At 42.6% G+C, this 19,589-nt stretch overlaps 1 protein-coding gene across 1 annotated transcript; it reads left to right on the top strand.

Annotated features, from left to right (window-relative positions):
• Window positions 1-659: 659 nt before the first annotated feature.
• Window positions 660-7,727, top strand: csnk2b (casein kinase 2, beta polypeptide). Its single transcript, XM_083646447.1, has 7 exons — window positions 660-781; window positions 1,314-1,396; window positions 1,533-1,635; window positions 2,022-2,137; window positions 2,608-2,683; window positions 4,123-4,312; window positions 6,015-7,727. Exons 2-7 carry the CDS (start codon window positions 1,325-1,327, stop codon window positions 6,103-6,105), a joined length of 648 nt encoding a protein of 215 aa, XP_083502573.1. The 5' UTR covers window positions 660-781; window positions 1,314-1,324; the 3' UTR covers window positions 6,106-7,727.
• Window positions 7,728-19,589: the final 11,862 nt, after the last annotated feature.

Genomic DNA, 19,589 nt, shown 5'->3' on the forward strand with positions numbered 1-19,589 from the left:
AATAATCAGAAAAAAAATCATGTTTTACATAAGCTATTCACAAAGCGGTAAATAGCACTACAGGTGAGAGGAAAATGTAGCCTATGTTTGATCTTATAGGGTGAGGTGTTCTTTTTTTTTTAAACAATCATGTAATCATGTTGTTACCAAGCTGTAATGTAAAGTGCTACCAGTAGTTCATTGACAGCCTATTTGCTTGTGTTTTTGCCAATGCCATACAGGCAGAAAATGTAATGTTGACCAAGCTGACAGTTAATAAATGTGGAGGAAACACTGGGGGAAACAGAGATAAGTATACTGCCTCCACAGGGAAGCCAGTGACACACAGATATTTCAGAATCACTTTTACAACAGCGCTCTCCTTAATATAGAGAGAAACTTCACTGAGCTGAAGCTGAGCTAAATAAATAGTGCAGGCTTCGCCAATAATAAGAAATTGTACCCTTCCGGTCTCCTAAATGGGCGTGGGCAGCTTGATGACTGGAAGTTGGGGTGTCTTGCTTTGATATCCCATCGTCTTTGGTAGGGAGCTGCTGCAGGTGTCACCGACGCAGGGGCGATTCATCAAATCACATTGCTTGGCTGTCCTGCGTCTCTTTCTAAGCCAATCAGAGGCAGAAAAGGCCGGGTCATGCCCGCCTTCTCCATCCTTACGACGTACGTAACGCTACGTACCCTAGAGGGTGAACTGGGAGGTGGTGTCCATCTTATTTACATCCCGCGACATAGCTAAATACTACTAATCTATCATATTTTACAGGAGTGAAAAGTTGAAGAGGGGGTAAGTTGGTAGAATAACTCGCTCACATGGTTTGGTCAGTTTGCAGCAGAGGTGAAGGGAGAGCCAAACGCGGACCTTCTTCATGCGGCCTATTTGCCAACGATGCGCCATATTGAATTTCGGTTTTTGGTAGCCGCTAGCGAGCTAGCTTTGCGGGCTAACATTAGCTTTCGCTATTAACCGCTTATTATGCATTGGCCTTTACATCTGATTTATTACCAAACCCATGTTTACTTACATCCAATTCATTAGGTGACGATCTAGACATGTTAACGTTACTAATGTTGACAAGATAACCGATAACGTGAGCTAGTTAGCCTAATGTTAGCCGTTGTCAGTCAGATTTCGGCAGTCGTTCAGACCAACGTTAGTATCTTTTTCGAAAACATTATTATGAGTAGACCTCTAGCGTAAGGTATGCTGTAAGTTAACTGAATGGACGCTGAATACGAGACTGCCAGTAAAAATATATTTAGCGTCAAGCAGATCTGATCCAGTGTTGATAAAGTTGATTTATCCTCCGCCTCTCCAGAGTCTCCAGAGATGAGCAGTTCAGAAGAAGTGTCATGGATCTCCTGGTTCTGTGGACTGAGGGGGAATGAGTTTTTCTGTGAGGTGAGTAGCCTTTAATCTGTATCTCACCCATCTTACTTTCACTACCACATGCACTACACACAGCTAGCTAGATCACATGGCCAGCTCCTTTTTTATTTTAATCAGTTTTCTTATCACCCAATTTCTCCAACGCTAGGTGGATGAAGACTACATCCAGGACAAGTTCAATCTGACAGGGCTCAATGAGCAGGTTCCCCACTACCGCCAGGCCCTGGACATGATCCTGGACCTAGAACCAGGTCAATAATGATTCAATCTAATTATCTTTATGGTATGTTTTCAAAGGATCGTTGAAACTCAGGGCACCTGCAACTGTGTGATTCAAGCACAACAGGTATTTTTCAGGCTCCTTCAGAATTGTTGTGGTTGAGAATTGCTTCACCTTTTTCTGTGTGCCCTAAATTTCAAAGATTCATTGATGTGTCACGCTTTGAAAACTTGTATCATGTGTCTCAAACCTTCAGTGAAAAAAAAATGCATTCCTATCCCAAGGACACGCTCTCAGTCTCTTTGTTTTATTTTTTGTATTCCCTGTCCCTCTGATTATCTCTTCCTCTGTAAGCTGTCAGAAACAGTGACAATAACAAATGGGCCTCTCTCCTCTCTCTCCCTTGCACATCATCAGATGAGGAGCTTGAGGACAACCCCAACCAGAGCGACCTGATAGAGCAGGCGGCTGAGATGCTGTACGGCCTCATCCACGCACGCTACATCCTCACCAACCGAGGCATCGCACAGATGGTAGGTGGTAGCAGATCCACTATCCCCATCAGGATTTGTGACGGTGGTTTTCCCTTCAGTTTTTCATGATGGAAAGGAAATTTCCACCATGTGAGAATAAAACTCTACTGAAACAATGCTATTGAGCTTTTAGGCTGGATAGCAGCTCGGCAGGATGAGGGAAAATAATGTTTTGTTTTTGTTCACGTGGGATGAGTAGGGAAACAAACTTGGTCAAACTGGTTTGGCCTATCTGTGTAAGCAAGTGGCTGTCAGTCACAGCGTTTGGCATCTCATATCAATTATGGCTGATTGTGTAAATTTCACCTTTCATTGATTATGAATCTGACTTTGTCTACACTGGAGATGCTATATTTAAACCTAACTTTAGAGACAAAAAAATCCTTGTGATCAGTGAATTATTTATTTTCGTAAGATAATAATTGTTGTTACTTAATATTGACTGTTTATCCTCTTCTCTGCCCTCTTAGTTGGAGAAGTATCAACAGGGAGACTTTGGATATTGCCCCCGGGTCTATTGTGAGAATCAGCCTATGCTTCCCATTGGTGAGTAAGGACAGATTGATACAGGATTTCACTCCAAAATACTATATGTCCAAATTTAGAAGAGAAAAAAAGGAGCTGTCAATTGAATTGCACATTGTTTAAAGTGTGTGTGTGGGGGGGGGGTTGATGATTCCGTGCAAGATGGCAGATTTACATGATGACTATTTACAGTGTAATGTTTTACATAAATGCTAGCAGTAATTTGTGTAGGTGTCATGGTGTGGTTGTCTCATTTTGTCTATTCACCATTGTAAAGAACACAATCATTCATTCTGCTTGGAGTTGATGCGTGGCGTGCAAGAGATCAAAGAAGTTTATTGAAGGCAGTAACCGCAGTATGTTCTTGGCGTAGGCTATCGTATGCAGGATCAGTGCAGGGCATAGTTGTCAGACTGTTGTCTTATACAGTGGCATGTTCGAGTGTTTCCTTGTCTCAGTGTAGGAATTTAGCCAGGGGCAAGGGCAAAAATGCCCCCAAGAAATCTCAGAATGTCCCTAAAAACCATGATCATGGGGCAAAAATTGCCCCCAAGATTTCTATTAATTTCTTTTCATTCGATTCATTTAATTTCCATCTTTATCACACACTCAACACCTGCAAGCTGGTTGCCAGAAGAAGACGAAGAAAACGCAGTGCGCTGTGCATTAATTACTTTTTTAAGTGCCCCCAAAATTAGGGTTAGGGTTTTGGATCGTCGGGGCAAAATTTCACCCTAAAATATTTTTTAAATTTCCTACACTGCCTTGTCTGCGTTTCAGCTGCAGCCTTCCTTTTGCTCACTGTATGTGATGATCAATTGTTTCATAATAACATATTTGATTAATGATGCCAATTTTCATTTCGGTAACATTGTCTGTTTCCATTTTTCAAGGTAAATTCTTTGTTTGATATTGATATGTTTAAGTACGGTCGGCCCTGCTGTGCCCATCATCTTGCTCTAAAACCAGCAGGCTGAATGAATACACCAACAACAAACCTGACTGATAGCTGCTCTAAACATGTGTGAATTTCAATGGTGAACATGAAAATAAGTGGCTGAGTCCATTTTGTCTATCAATAACATCTGCATTGCATTGCGAAATGGAGGAGCCGGTGTCAAAGCCAAAGCCCACCATCTGCCAGACTACAGCTCTACAGAAGCTGGCCTTAACTCAAAATGTTGCAGATTGTTCATTTAAATCTCAGTTTGCTTGGTTTAAATCTTAGTTTGCTTGGTTTAAATCTTAGTTTGCTTGGTTTAAATCTTGCTTGGATAGGACGACAAAATTGGTTAATCTGCCAGAGGGGAAATAAAGGAAGTATTTACACCAGTATTATTCGCTGGGCATTTGTAAGTTAATGCTGCTAAATATTTAGTAGCTTCATTTAAGTTCTTATCCACTACAGTGAATTTCTTTGAAATCCACCCTCATGTTTTCTTACTCCTTTTCCTCTGCAGGCCTGTCGGACATCCCAGGAGAGGCCATGGTGAAGCTGTACTGCCCTAAGTGCATGGACGTCTACACACCCAAATCCTCTAGGCACCACCACACAGACGGCGCCTATTTTGGCACTGGATTCCCACACATGCTCTTCATGGTTCACCCCGAGTACCGGCCCAAGAGGCCCGCCAACCAGTTTGTCCCCAGGTTAGTGTGGCGGGCTCGACCCAAAGCTGTGCGCACATTAGACCTGCATCACCTGTTCAACTGCAGGGGACAACGAAGCTCTAGTCGACTTTTTGTTCATCTTGGCGGCAATTTTAAACTTTTTGAGTAAATTGTTTATTAGTTGTAGGCCATTTAATTAATGTTAAACCCAAAATTCATGTTACAACTCTGCACTTTAACCGCTCCAAATGGTGACGTCACAAATCACATACATGCAGGCCACACCTCCCTCATATCTACAGTACCAACCAGTCTGGTATCGCTTTATCCCAAAGGATACCAGAGGGACAAGAGAAGCAGCAGATTTAACGTTAGTGAGTTCACCTTTCTTTGGACGCTGCCGTTTGCTGCTGTTTAGGAAACTTTGGATTTCAGTCTTAAAGCTCTGCGCATCCAGTCTATATCAGTCTATCAGTCTGACAACGATTAAGACTCTTGGACAGACGGCGGATATTTCCGGCTTTCTGGTGTTGAGCGGATACGTCTCCACCAAAGCTTCTGCTTCCGATCCTTCCGTGCACCGAGGTCATTGTTTACAGTCGGATTGATGCTAGAACATAGTTGGAGCTGATCGATTGTAGGTGTTTTAGGTCCATTCCAGGTTTGATTCATTACTCGTGTGGCCCGGAGATGCAGCCGTACCCCACAGCAGAATTTAATTTGGGCAAATAGTTAGTCTCAGTTAGTGTGGACGGGACACTAACCCTGTTGCATTCCTACTTTGTGATTTAGGCTGATATTTTTACATAAAAGCATCTTGCCTAGTGCGGTTTTAAGGTTACAATTTCAGCAAATCTCTGGACACTTACTGTAAGTCCACTTGTTGTCACATTGTGAACCAATTCAGTCTCATTTGCATCCTATTTCCCTGTCGTGATGTCCATTTGCAGCAGTAAGCCATGTAACCGTTTGCAAACGGTGAGTTGGAGTAAATGTCCCGTGCAAAGGAGGGACACGCGTCGCGCGGTGTCAATGAGAGTACAGGGTGGGGTGAAGGGAGGTGGTGAGAGATCAAAGCAGGCATTTACATTCTCTCCCTAAAAGCAAACACTTTGCTGATTCTGAACACAACTTAAAACAGCTTCAGTTTTAAAACGCAGTAATCACTTTGTTTTTATATAATATACAAATACAAAAATGTGTCACACACGTATTTGATCCCCAAAAAATCTCCTCACACATTTGCACACCATGTTCTCTTTTTGCTTTTTTTGTTGGTCTTTCTCTTTTTATTTCATGCTAACTGAATACCCGTCCTTGTGTGACTGGCCATTTACTCAGGCCTCGCTCACACAGTTGGCATGCAGCCTCTCCTCTCTCTCGCCAGAGGGTTTTCATAGTGCACTTCAGTGGCTGATTACAACTCAGCTCACCTGTGTGCTCCTCCACTCTGGACCTCTCCATGGTGCCGAACCCGCCTTGAGTCATTTTGGCCACTGATTTGTCATTTTGGCCCATGCAGTCGACCCTAATTACCTAATTCAAAAATACAGGTCCGTTAGGACACCCGCAGGGGTGCTCTTTACAGTTCCTGAAAGACTCAGCACGATCGCACGTAAAATGGCATAGCTGTGGCCGAACACTATTTTGCTCACTCACACACACACTCACACTCACACTCACAGACATGCCCATGGTGAAGGAATGCTCATAGGTGTTTGTCGTGTCCCTCTTCCCCCAGGCTGTATGGGTTCAAGATCCACCCCATGGCCTACCAGCTCCAGCTGCAGGCCGCCTCCAGCTTCAAGAGCCCCGTCAAGGCCATCCGCTAGAGCACACAGGAGGCGGGAAGGAAGGAGAGACGGGAAGGAGAGAGTTATAGTCAGAAGGGGAGGGGTCACCTGTGGCTCAAAAGCTCTCCACATGCCCCCTCCCCACCCTGAAGACTGTATTATTTGGTTTAGATTAGGGCAAAAGAAAAAGGATGTGTAAAGATTTTTGAGTGTGAGCGAGACATAAAAACAAAACAAAAACGCACAGCCACACACACACACACACAAATGCAACCACACACTTGGGATTCCATGCACGTACCTTACCAAACTCATCAGTGCCAAAAACAGGAAAAGAGGTAAGAGGAAGTCTTAACAATATGGGGGCTCCACGCTGCTACCGCTGTTCACTCACATTACTAGTACACGATGGGCAACGTCGCCCAGCGGGGCAAACCATTCTTATAATATGTGGCATTAGCCACCTTGCTCCCACTCCAAGGGTTTTACGTCTAGGGGGCGTAGATGGAAAGCTAAAAAAAAAGGTGGCCAAGTTGAATTCCATCTCTGGCGCTGTTTATGTTCTGTATTTGGCACAGTTTGGTAAAGAGTGGTGGTAAACCCTGATTCATTGGAAGCCAACCTCCCTCCTCCCCCCTCCCTTTGTTATCCCCAATGCATGTACACTCAGGCTGGCACTCACAGAGACAGTTTGGACGGTGGCGACGGGTGTTTGCCGTTTGTGATCTTTAGTTACCGGCTTTTTATCGGTCCATTGTCGTGTGTGATGTCGTTTTGCCATTTTCACACAGCACAAAGTATTCTGTTAAATTTGCCTTAAGATGTTGAGAAAACGCGCGCGGGTGCTGTTCTGTTTTCTTAGAGGGGCTTGAATGAAAAAGAGCTTTCGATCTCAATGATACTCACCTGGTTAAATAAAGGAGAAGTAAATGAGCACCCGTCTTGGACGTAGTTTGTTTTTGTTTTGCTCTTAAGAGGAGGCGTAGTGGACGTAGATCGAACTGGGGTGAATTTGTTTCCGAATCGCTCGGAAACCTCAGCCTCCGTCATTTCTCCGGCTGTCTGTGTGCGTGTCAAACAACCGTCTGTATTTGGTACTGCAGCATAGCGAGAATGTAACCCGCGCTACATTTTCCGACACACAACGTCCCACTACCGCGAGCTAGGGGCTGCGTCTGGATCGTTTTGGTCGTTTCCTTACCCCTCATCCCCGTGTAGCTTCATCTCCCTCGCAGACTTCGAGGAGGAGTCGCAGAGAAAGAGGAATCTAGACAATCTGAATCCTACAAGTCTCCACTACTGCACTGATGCTACTGGTGTTCCCTTTCCGATCCATTGTAGTCGGATTATTTATGTCAAGCTTTAGCGACAGAATACCAGCCGCCGCTCTGCTGAGAACCTGTTTGTTTCTGACACAGCGGGGCAGATACTCTGCGTGTTACCCCCCCCACCCCCTTGTCCCTCTGTCGACCTTTTAGTTTGCGTGCTGGTGGAAATGGATTGCTTGAAATGTGTTTATTTGATTTAGCTGAAACCATAAGGATGGGATTTATGTGTCCAGATTTTAACTAATGTACGTCTGTGTCATCGTCTTTCTGCTACTGTGGAAGGGTGAGCAGGATTCAGAATTCTCAATAAACTTCTATTTTCTTTTCATACGTTCCTGTCCTTTTGACGTCTTTCTTTCAAGACTTTTATTTGTGGCGCTGGCTTGTCATGCTGCTGCTCTTCTGTTCCCTCTCCACACGGTGTCAGCGGAGAGCTTGGTTAACTTGTGAAACCCTTGAAAAAAGTACGGAATTTAATGGAATCTTTTGCTTTGTCATTATTTCCAAGGAATTCATGGCACCAATTTGAGTAGTATTCAAATTTTAAACCTCAACTCATCCACACACAAAATATCCCAGAGGGTTGTGTGTGTGTGTGAGAGAGAGAGAGACTATTTTGAAGGCGTAGGAAGAGGGAGCATGGGAGAGTGCCTTCTGGGTGTGGCTGCAGCGACATTTCACATGACTCTGAGTAACAGTCACATAGTGGACTGCTGTGCTACCAGAACACAATTAGTTTTTTTGTCCCATGTAATACAAAGTATGCAGTTTGGCTTATTTTTTGGCTTATTTTTAATTATTCCAATAAAATGGATTACGTTCTAGAAGGATCTGGCTAAGCAGGTTGAACGTCACTTTTTCAGAAGGAGGTGGGTAATATAACAAGTAGCGTAACTAATTACTTTTGATTTGCTTAGTAATGTAATATTACTTTTAAGGAGTAATAAGTCAAAAGTAACTTATCACACTTCCTTAGTAACTTGCCCAACAATGAGTGGGAGACATACACCAATAATAAATAACAAAGATCATACAGGTTCTGTAGGCTAATAATTTTTTCACAATTCAGCTTTTAGTTGTGAAAATCCACTGGTACACTGAGGATTGGGAAAAGTTTTACAATACGTCCCAATGATCAAAATACATTATTAAATCTGAAACGGCATCTATCCAGTAGGCTAGTGATCCCTGCCCTCTCATCCCAGCTGACCTACAAAACACCTAGAGAGAGACACAAACAACCAACCAAGCAGACACTACGGTGCAGCTTCCTTACACATGACTCATAAAACCTTGTTTTTCTCTCTGCATGGCAGCAGTCAGATTTTCCTGGGAGAGGACATGAGGAGGTTCCTTGATGACTCAGGGAAACCTCAGGCCACAGCATGGGACCACCCACTCCTCCTTGGGCAACTCCTTTAAAATCTGTGGAGAGGAATCCTCTGTTGTTTTTAGCTGTTGTGTACAGCGAGGGAAAGAGTACAAACATGTCGTACTCGAGTAGTATTGTCACTTTGCTGAAATCGTCCTTATGTAGAGTATAAGTTCAAGTTTATTAGTGTCCCAAAGGGCAAATTGAGTTGCAGCAGATAGACATACAGATAAAAACACAGACAAGAACAACACAAGTGGCATGTTAACATGTTACATGCATGTAACATGTAACATGTAACAAGTCAAACTAAAGAAAAGACACTGCTCACCCAGTGTAAGGCCTGGTTGAGGTGCTGCAGCTAGCTGGAGAATGATAGATTTGAAAAAGACATCCACACACTCAAAATAAGCTGTGGAAAAAACATTTATTGCCAAAGGGAGCCCAATGGCAGCAGTTCCTCAAAGATAGTCAAAATAAAGACCAGCGCTCTCAGTTCATCAGTCAGGAACTTCAGAAGAACACAGCTGATTCGCAGAAACCAGCAACAAGCCTACTGACCTAACATCCTGTCACCATGCCGACAAGAAGAAGCAGACACATGGATGATGCTCCACCACTGGCGCCGGAACAAGGGGGACATGGGGACATTTTGTCCCCCTTAGAATTTGGTCCCCCTAAAAAAATTTTTTTTTTTTTTTTTTTAAATCTGAGGGGGCAACTGCCCCTGACGCTTAGAGCCCACTTTACACTGTTTACACAGCCTGTGATGCTTGTTAAAGCCATGATCGTTGTGGGATTATTACACCTGAGACAGACAGACCCAGGGATCAAGTTACAGAGAGCCCACTTTACACTGTTTACACAGCCTGTGACACTTGTTAAAGCCGTGATCATTGTGGGATTATTACACCTGAGAGACAGACAGAACTGGACTCTGTACTGCACTCACTGTCATTGGCTGCTGCTATAATCGTATACGGTTATTGTTATTTTATTTTTGTGTTGAGATGACAAGTTTTGCACTGTGTTTCGAAGTGATAATAATAATAATAATAATAATAAGTTCAGTGTTTCTGCCTGTGTTGCTGTCTGTTGTAGTGTAATTATAAAATGACCTAAAGGGAGAGCAGATCACCAAGTGAGTGAGAAAAGGAAAAATACTGAATAATTACATCACTACAGTATAATCCTAATGTTAATTTAAAATGAGATATTCATCTAAATATGGCTAAAAATCATCCAAACGTCCATAAAAACGTCAATTTTTCATCCTTCGGGCGCCGGAAAAAAATAAATTAAAAAAATATATAAAAAATAAATAAAAAATATTGTGTCCCCCTTATTGCAAACTCGTTCCGGCGCCACTGTGCTCCACATGCGTCATGCTCAGAGATGGGCAGTATTTTAAATACATGTATTTAGAAAAATAATGGACACCCGCACACTGTCTTCACTTGTACCGTTTCGGTACAAGACCTTTTTCAAGTATATGATATATATATATATATACTTGAAAAAGGTCTTGTACCTTGTCTTCGGTACAAGACCTTTTTCAAGTATATGATATATATATATATATACTTGAAAAAGGTCTTGTACCGAAACGTTGTGTATTACATTTTCCAATTTTGAGCAAGTGAAGACAGTGTGCGAGTGTCCATTATTTTTCTAAGTGATTCTACTCCACCTACGCACCTGCCACAAGACTTCTCAGGTGTGCAAGAGACTTTGGTTGATCAAATACATGTATTTCAAATACGTATTTCAAATACATTTGTGTATTTTGTCATTTGTATTTGGCTAGACCGAGAAAAATAAGATGTCATTTGTATCAAGATACTTTCAGACCTTGTATTTTGTGTATTTTAAATACATAAAATACTTTTTTCTTTAATTTTATGTTATTTTATTCTCAAATTGACACATTCTTATCATTGACACAGGTTTAAACTGTGGAGGAAAGAAATGTGACATGTCACTTCTACTCTAGCTCTGATTGGCTTACCCTCAGAACAAACTCAACCACAAATCAGAGGCAGAGTAGGGTGGGTCTTGAGTCAGACTTCACATCACTTCTTCGTCTAGTATGAAGCCTTGTGTTGGTGGAAATTCCCCCAGAGATAAATTACTAATATAAATTGATGATTAGATATTGCATGCACTGGCCTATCTGCAAATGAAACGGTTTACTGCATATTCAAACCAGTGTATCATTGTATGTATCAAGACACAACTAATTATCTTCTTAATTAAAATTGGCAAAGTGGGTGGCAGTGTGTGTGGCGGCAGTGTGGGTCATGATTGTGATGTCATCAGTGATGTCACTCGATCAATTGTGATGTCATCAATGATGTCACTCGAGCCACTGATTGCGCAACTGTGATGTTACTCAGGCAGTTGTGATATCATCAGTGATGTCACTCGAGCAACTCTGATGTAGTATGAGCCGATGGCGCACATTTGCACGATGGCACCAAGGTGGGTGGGCGGTGTTTGTCTGTCAGTCATGATTTTGGGAGCCTGTGGAGCCGGCGATTTCCATAACTGCAGCCATGGCGCATCATCTCCAGGGATACTGTTATGATGTCAGATATCTAGGGCTAACATGGTCAAAGTTCCAAAGCTTGAGGTTAACATGTAGAAATGCTGCCTGTAAGTCAAAAGCCCTCACAGAAGGTGATTAACAGCTGAAGTGAGGGAGAAATTAGCTGTGCTGAAAAACAGCTAAAACTGAAATGAGAGAACTGTAATGTGTTAGAGGGTACACAATAGGGTTGAGCGATGTCACCTAAATAACCATTGCGATGGTTCCACAGTGAAACATCACGATGGACGTTGGCATCGTCGTTGACGGGGGGTGGGGTTAATTAATGATTTATGAAGTCCATGTGGTGCCGTTTGGCTGCGCCACTGCAATGCACGTTCACGTTTACAACAGGACAGCTGAGCTCTACATGTCATGAGAGACCAGCGGGCTTGGATAGGCTACTAGGCTACTACAGTACAGAGCCAAGCAATTCAAACAGTAGGCTATCACTACCAGCAATATTGAAAGGTGCAAAACAATCAAACGTTAACGTTACAGATCGTGACAAACAACGTGTGTGTGTTTAATTTAACTAGCTGGCAGAAAAGGGGCAGAATTACTGGCGGCTAACGTTAGATTTGTGTGGGCTCAGTTTTGAACCTAACATTGGGTTACGTTAAGGAGAGATAGAAACACAGCAGCAGGCAGCCTACACAGTATGTAATGGAGAGAGTTCCTGAAAACAGGCGAGTTGAATTCACAGTTGAAGACTTGTAACATTACTCACATTGGGTTGAAAACAGGAAAGAACGTGAAGTTTCTTCTTTCTTAACATTGTCACAACACAACCGACTTCTGCTTCTTCTCTTCCTCTCCGCTTTACCACTTCTCTGAACTGGGGATAAGGTACGCTTTGCCGCTTGTTTAATGCCGCCTGTGCGTCCCCAGTGTGTCGCGGTTGAGTGGAGATAGCCTTTTTTATGATTAAATCTGCCAACTCTTTAATTCGAACAGATAATCACGATGGTCCGATGTAGAAGTGTCAGAGGTCGATGGGGGTCGGCCCATCGACGATGGTCGATGCCATCGTCCATGGTGCCAACCCTAGTACACAAAGGAGAATACTGTCACAGAGGACTAAGAGATTATTTACCATCTAAGGAAACCAGAACATTTCACATTTGATAAGCTGGAATCAGAGAATTAGGACATTTTCCTTACAGAAATGGCTCAAAATGATGAACAGATGATCAAAATAGGCAATTAATGTAATATTTGGCAATGAATTGATGGATTGACTAATTGTTGCAGCTCTTTATCAGTTTTTATAAAATGTATTTTTATGTATTTTCAAAATACAAAATACGTATTTGTGTCTCAAATACATTTTTCAGACGAGTATTTTGTATTAGTATTGTGATACATTTTTTGAGCAAGTATTTGTAATTTGTATCAAAATGTTACAATGTTGTATCAGCATTGTATGGAATTGTCAAAAAAAATGCATGGAATCTGTGGGCCTCCTTTCCTGAGGTCACTGACACCTTCATTGCGATCACCAGGCCAAGACCTGAACAGCCTCATACTGGAATCAATGCGGATGAGGTCTGGTGGGAAAAAATGGCTGTCTTCTGAAAAGACCTGTCAAAAAACAGACAAAGATTTGTTCTGGTTTGGTCCGCTGCACCCCTGTCTGCGGGGTTTAGGCCATCCCGCCCTTTGTTTTCAGGGCTTTTGATACAATTATGTGTTCTCCCACGAATGACCCGCCATTATCTGGTCCAACATTGTAATCAGAATCAACATTACTCCATTTTGAGTTGGCTAGGCTGGGTGTGCAGTTCACACTCCAAACGTGGTAGTTCCGATGTAACAAAATGGCTCCCCATCATGCAGCAACACGTAACCTTACTGTATGACAGTAGAGAGCAGCCATGTATCTGAGGTCAGAGGTGTCTGGCCTAGTCTCACGTGGTCAGACCTACCGTCGACGTCAGCAAGCTTCCAGCGACGGAGATATCATCTACAGCTGGCACTGCGAGACTATGTCTGGCCTGGCCGAACTAAACATTCTAGTGCTTTCCAGGCTTCCAGCACTCATTCTCAACCCAGGTGCCAACCACATTTCCTCACATCATCATCAAACCCGAAACCTCCAAATTGTGGTGTGGCCATACTGTAGGTGTCATTTATAATGGGGACATGTCCCCACCACTTTTCAACACAAAGTGACGCACTTGTGTTGTACTCAGATGTCAAATGGTCTGACAGAGAACTGAGTCTCGAAAAGTATGGAATTTTGAAATGGAAATGTGTAGGAACTCTTGATTTAATCTCTCCCTCTTTTCCTCTGTCTGATGCTCTGCAGTGGATCTGAACACTGAGAGGTGTCTGTGTGCTCTGATCTCAGAAAACATTTTCAATGTGTGTGGGGGGGGGGGGGGGGTGGGATGTGATGAGCTGCTCATACGGTCATGTGAAAATGGCATGCCACTGCTCTGCCACACCTCTTTTGTTCTCTTTAGTTTAGGGATCGCTCCTTTTCTGGGAAGCCTTTTGAAATATGCGTGCTAGATGCAATGCAACCAGGAAGTATTTGCACAGGCAACAGTAGAGACCACACGCGCACAATAAACCTCCCTCATATTCAGACTAATTTGTGTGATGCTGATCTTGGATTACAGAGCTGTAGCCTACTGTTGGTATACAAAAGAAGGTCTTTAAATATCATGTTCCAGCATTAGTCAAAGTCCCAACGATTGTCACACACCTGAGTGTGCGAAATTTGTTCTCCGCATTTGACCCATCCCCTGGGGGAGCGGTGAGCTCCCCCAAATGATTCAGCGCTCGGGAATCATTTGGTGATCTAACCCCCCAATTCCAACCCTTTGATGCTGAGTGCCAAGCAGGGAGGCAATGGGTCCCATTTTTATAGTCTTTGGTATGACTCAGCCGGGGATCGAACTCACAACCTCCCAGTCTCAGGGCAGACACTCAAACCACAAGGCCACTGAGCTGAGCATTATGTAAATACTGACGAGGGCAAAGATGTAATAGGCCTACACGAAGACTAAGAAAGCTGATCATATCACTCCAGTTCTTAAGTCCTTACACTGGTTGCCTGTGTGTCATAGAATAGATTTTAAAATACTGTTATTAGTCTATAAATCACTTAATGGCCTAGGCCCAAAATACATAGCTGAATTGCGCCCACGCTACGAACCGTCTAGAACTCTTAGGTCAACAGGGTCCAGCTTATTAACTGTCCCTAGGATCAAATCAAATCATGGGAAGGCTGCATTTACCCACTATGCTTCTGCTAGCTGGAACAAATTGCCTGAAGACCTCAGATCTGCCCCAGCCTTACTTACTTTTAAAAATAGACTAAAGACTTTTATGTTTACTGTCGCTTTTAACTGCTGACAGCTACTATGCAAACCCAATGAGTCCTCTATAAGTTTTTAGCTCTTTTTGCAACTGCTGCGCCTGTTGCTTAATGCACTTTTTATACTCTTTTTTTAAAGTTTTGTTTTCATTTTATTCTCTTCTTTTCTTTTCTTTTCCTGTCAACCATTTTATGTGAAGCACTTTGAATTGCCTCTGTGTATGAAATGTACTATACAAATAAACTTGACTTGACTTGACTTGACACACTGATGGGGTTTTGTTAAAGCAAGTTTGTTAACTTGAGAGAAGAACTAACACTGGAGCATGAAGTCAAACTTAAAGGATGCTTTACCGATTATCACTTTGTATCATTATAATGTCGTTAAGTTATGTTTATCAATACACAGCATGCAATGTATGCAATGAATTCCCTTATCGTTATCGCATGTCCAAAGTCCGGCCCAGGGGCCATTGCGGCCGGCGGACCGATTTTAAACTGCCCGTGGCTTGTCTCTCAAAATATACTATGTGGCCCTCCACACAGTATTGGTTAATCAAGCAAGTTCATTTTGCATTCTTGGTTTGGTTTGTTTTGGTTCCCCTACAGTAACAATGACAGCACTACCAGTTTGTAGACAAGCACCAAGTAGGAACAACGCAGGCGGAACTAATGTTTTCAGACGGAACTAATGTTTTCAGGCGGAACTAATGTTTTCAGACGGTAAACAAAATCCTCAGAGTACAATAGATTTTTTTAAATAACCCATATGATGTGAGAAGCAGCTGGCCCCCAGGTATTTTCACATTATCTAATCTGGCCCCCATTCAAAAAAGTTTGGACATCCCTGCCGTATCGGCTTTTTAAATCAAAGACTAGTTGTTGTTGAGTCCTATCAACAATCAAAGACTAGTTGTTGTTGAGTCCTATCGACGGTTTCACACAAATTCTGTTGCTAGGGAATAGTTTGGATCCAAACATATTTCCTGTTGGCTCTGGTATTCGTAAACACTGCAACAGGGAATAAACTTTGGTCCATTTCTGTTTATGTTGTTTAAATGACTGCTCAACCTGACTTCCTTGACCTCGACTTCCTTGACTTCCTCGCAGGTTTCTTTTCTGGCCAAGTGTCAACTTCTTCACGTGTTGTTGTCTGAGCTCAGCTGTGTGACGGATGGGGAGGAGGATTGGTTGGGTTGTTTCTCGCCCACAGGCCCAGTGACAACAGTTGAGAAACATGTCGAGGATCTGTGGGCAAAACAATGCAGGCTTTTCACCCAGCCAAAACAACCTCCCTCTTACTGAACTATTTCAAAATGATGACTGTGAAGATGCCATTTCATAACCGCTCCTCCGTTCTGACAACAGGCCAAAACATGCCCCCTTTAATTTACCTTCACACAGATAGCCTACCAACTGGCTCTTGACAAACACAGCAACCACACCAACAGCCTGTCTTCGTGGTTGATGTGGAGAAACACACTGTATGTCTTAGCAATGACTTGAGACAGTTGCCATCCGTTGTTTGGTAAATGCCTTTTGTCTTTTCCTCCAAGGCTATTTGCAAAGCTGACAAACACAAAGAGACAAATAGACATATGAGGAGTGGCCGACAGAAGCCTCAAGTCTGACGCATTCCTTTCCTCACTCGTAGGATTTAAAAAAAAATCAAGTTTCCATCCAGCTATCCGACCCAGATATTAAAATTTTCTTCTTTAATGTTTAAGCAGACGCCTTCAAGTGCCACCATGTGACAAAACTGCGGTGCAAAGCGAGCTCACATGTTGTCATCAGGTTCAACTGGCTTTGGGAAGACAATTATATTTGCTCATGTGTTTGCCCAATAGGAAAATCTGTGGTTCAGGAAAAATGAACCACGTGGTTACAAGTTTTTCATGTTTGCAGAAGAAAGAAAGTAAGCTAGTGTCAACAAATGCGGCACTGTCTTCCTGTCCTTGTACTTTGGAAATGAACAGAATTGCTTTTTCAGGTAGCTGTGATCAACACTATATTGCCACCTCAAGCAAAACCTGTATTAATGATTTGAATATCTGAGAAACCAGTGAGAAAGAAAGTATTGCATCTTCTTTTTGAGAACAACTGACACACAGGGCCTACTGTCTCTCGGGAGGAGGAGGGTCGAGTCACAAGCCAAATCAAAGACGATCACTTATTTTAAGGCGTGTAAATGACGCAGACAGATATGAATAGATACTGAAATATAATAAGCACACACAGTTGGCATGCAGCACACTGACACACTTCATGGTATCACTGCTTCACTACACAACCACAGTACACAGAAGGTATACGATTTGACTGTATAATTTATATTAGATTCAAGATATTTATTATCACTCTGTTGTAAGTACACACGTGTAGAATTCTTATGCTAGGGGCTCCATTACAAGTCAGTAGTCCATGCAGGTCAGTGATATTATATATTGTTTAAAGATATATAACTGTGATGTGGCTAGGGATCCTACAACAAACTACAATCACATCCAGTTAGTCTCATTAAACCCAACTGCGTTGACTCCTAATGTCAACACAGCCAGTGGAAATACATAAGCCTGTGTGGATTCGAATGTGTTTCTAATATTAGTTTGATGGCATTCCTGCTTTAAGCTTTGGACTGGAAGCTTCACACTGGAGGGCGGACAGGGAATATGGACATGCAACAAAGGCTACGTTCACACAGCCATCCTTAGTGCTTGAATCTAATCTTTTCCCCCCTAAGTGACTCAGGTCAGTCTTTTACATGACTGTGTGAACAGTACAAGTCACATTGAAAGTGACTTTTTTAAAGACGACCTGGGCTACTTTCAAATGTGGAAAAACATCAGATTCGAATCTGATGTTTTTGAATGTGACTCCGGTGTGAACAGACATCTGGCCCATATCTGACTTAATGCTTCAATGTGACTTTTACGTCATTCCAGAGCGACATTCATCACTATTCTGCGCTGGCGGGAGGAGGGAGGACCAAGTGGGCAGATTGTGATTACAAACATGGAGGACAGCTGTGAGGGGGCTAATCAGTGGAGGGAAAGTGAGGTTTTAGACCTTATAAGTATTAGCAAGAAGTAGCAGCTATTGCTCCACAAAATGCCATCATTAAAATGTTGGCTCTCTTTCTCCTCCTCGTTATCATCTGCTCCTGTATTCACTGGCTTCCACTGCACAATAACTTGTAAATTAAACTGTAAACAACAGATGAAACAACATTGTCAGCTACCACCATGTTTGCTGCTGTCTTCTTCCGGGTTTACGTAGAACAGCAGTGTGCTGCGTGTGACGTTATAGTTGTTCTTCTGTGTATGCCGGTCACTTCAGGTCCGCGACCTGTTCACACTGGAGTCTGACATGGGCCACTTTTAAAAAGTCTGTGTGAACAGCCACACAAAAAAATTAGATGTGAGCAACAAGTCAGATTCAAGCACTAAGGATGGCTGTGTGAACGTAGCCAAAGGTGAAGAACAGGATTCACTCCAGTCACATGACTTGCACTCGAGTCAGACTCAAGTCACAATGTTAATTGCCTGAGACTTGATGCTGAAGAGAATGAGACTTGACTTGATGCTGAAGAGAATGAGACTTGACGTGGGTTCTGGTGGCTTTGGACTTGACTTGTGTTTGTGGGATTTGTTCCACTGAACTGACTGAATTTAGATTCTGTTTTCTGAGTACATGGAATGATTAACTGGTAATACTTTCTAGGAAGACCATTTCAATAAGGCATTATAAGCACATTCATAACACATTATAATGCATTTATAAGGCAATGTAAAATTCATCATAAATGTTTATAATCATGCATGAGACCTTATATAAATAAGGTTTATTAAAGATTATAAGTTGTTGACAGAATATATCATAAATTCAGCATTCATTGTGCTTTATAACCCCGAGGGCAAAGTGACAACAGGGTTTGAAAGTAGAATCTGAGTCCTGGATCACACAGCACATTTACATTATAACTAGCAAACATTAACCTGCTTTAAAGACACGGAGAAAACTGCTCTAAATGTTAGATTTTCAACATCTTAAATGTTCGAGTCTAACATACTGATAAGACGTTGAAAATCTTCCATGTCTGACTGTGATCACCCCTGTTGATCTCTGGGAGGACCAACAAGCAAACACCTGCTGTCTGAGGTCAGCTAGGCACAGGTGCTCTCATGCTCTCATCCCACCACCCAGCCTGGCCTTCCCTTTGTTCTCGCTATTGTGCATCTAAAGTGAGTGATATATTAAGTTGAGTACATGGAATGATTAAATGCTAATACTCGCCTGCTCTATTGGCATGCGCAGCGCAAATTTGCATAACTTCGCATCACTGATGACATCACTCACTGATGACATCACAATTGCTCGAGTGACCATCACTGATCACATCATGGAGTGCTCGAGTGACATCACTCAGCGCACAATTGCCCCACCTCGCATCACTGATGACGTCAGTGAGAGAAAAGTAGAGTCTGCACATTGACTGATGACATCATAGACTGTGACATCATCAGTGACATCACAATTGCTCGGGTGACCATCACTGATGACATCTTCGAGTGCTCGAGTGTGACATCTTATTGACCAAAATCCTCACAAATCTCACAATGTGGGACCAAAAAAGTGACGAAAAATGCAAACAGACAGAGCCCACTTACTCAATTTTATATGATGATGATGATGATGTACCGTATTTGTGTTAAGTTGAGAATATACCACGTGAATGTTTCTAAATGGATTTCTCTGTTTGTGTGCTCTCTCCAGAACCCAAAGGGAATGTCTAAGACACAATAAATCTCTTTTTTTGTGGAATCTGCCGTATCCTCTCCCTAATTCCAGTGACTCATATCCAACACTGTTCTGCTCCAGCCCTCTCCACTTAGGTCACACCTAAAACAG

Source organism: Poromitra crassiceps (assembly GCF_964638095.1).
Source record: "Poromitra crassiceps genome assembly, chromosome: 11".
In the NCBI taxonomy this organism is placed as follows: Eukaryota; Metazoa; Chordata; class Actinopteri; order Beryciformes; family Melamphaidae; genus Poromitra; species Poromitra crassiceps.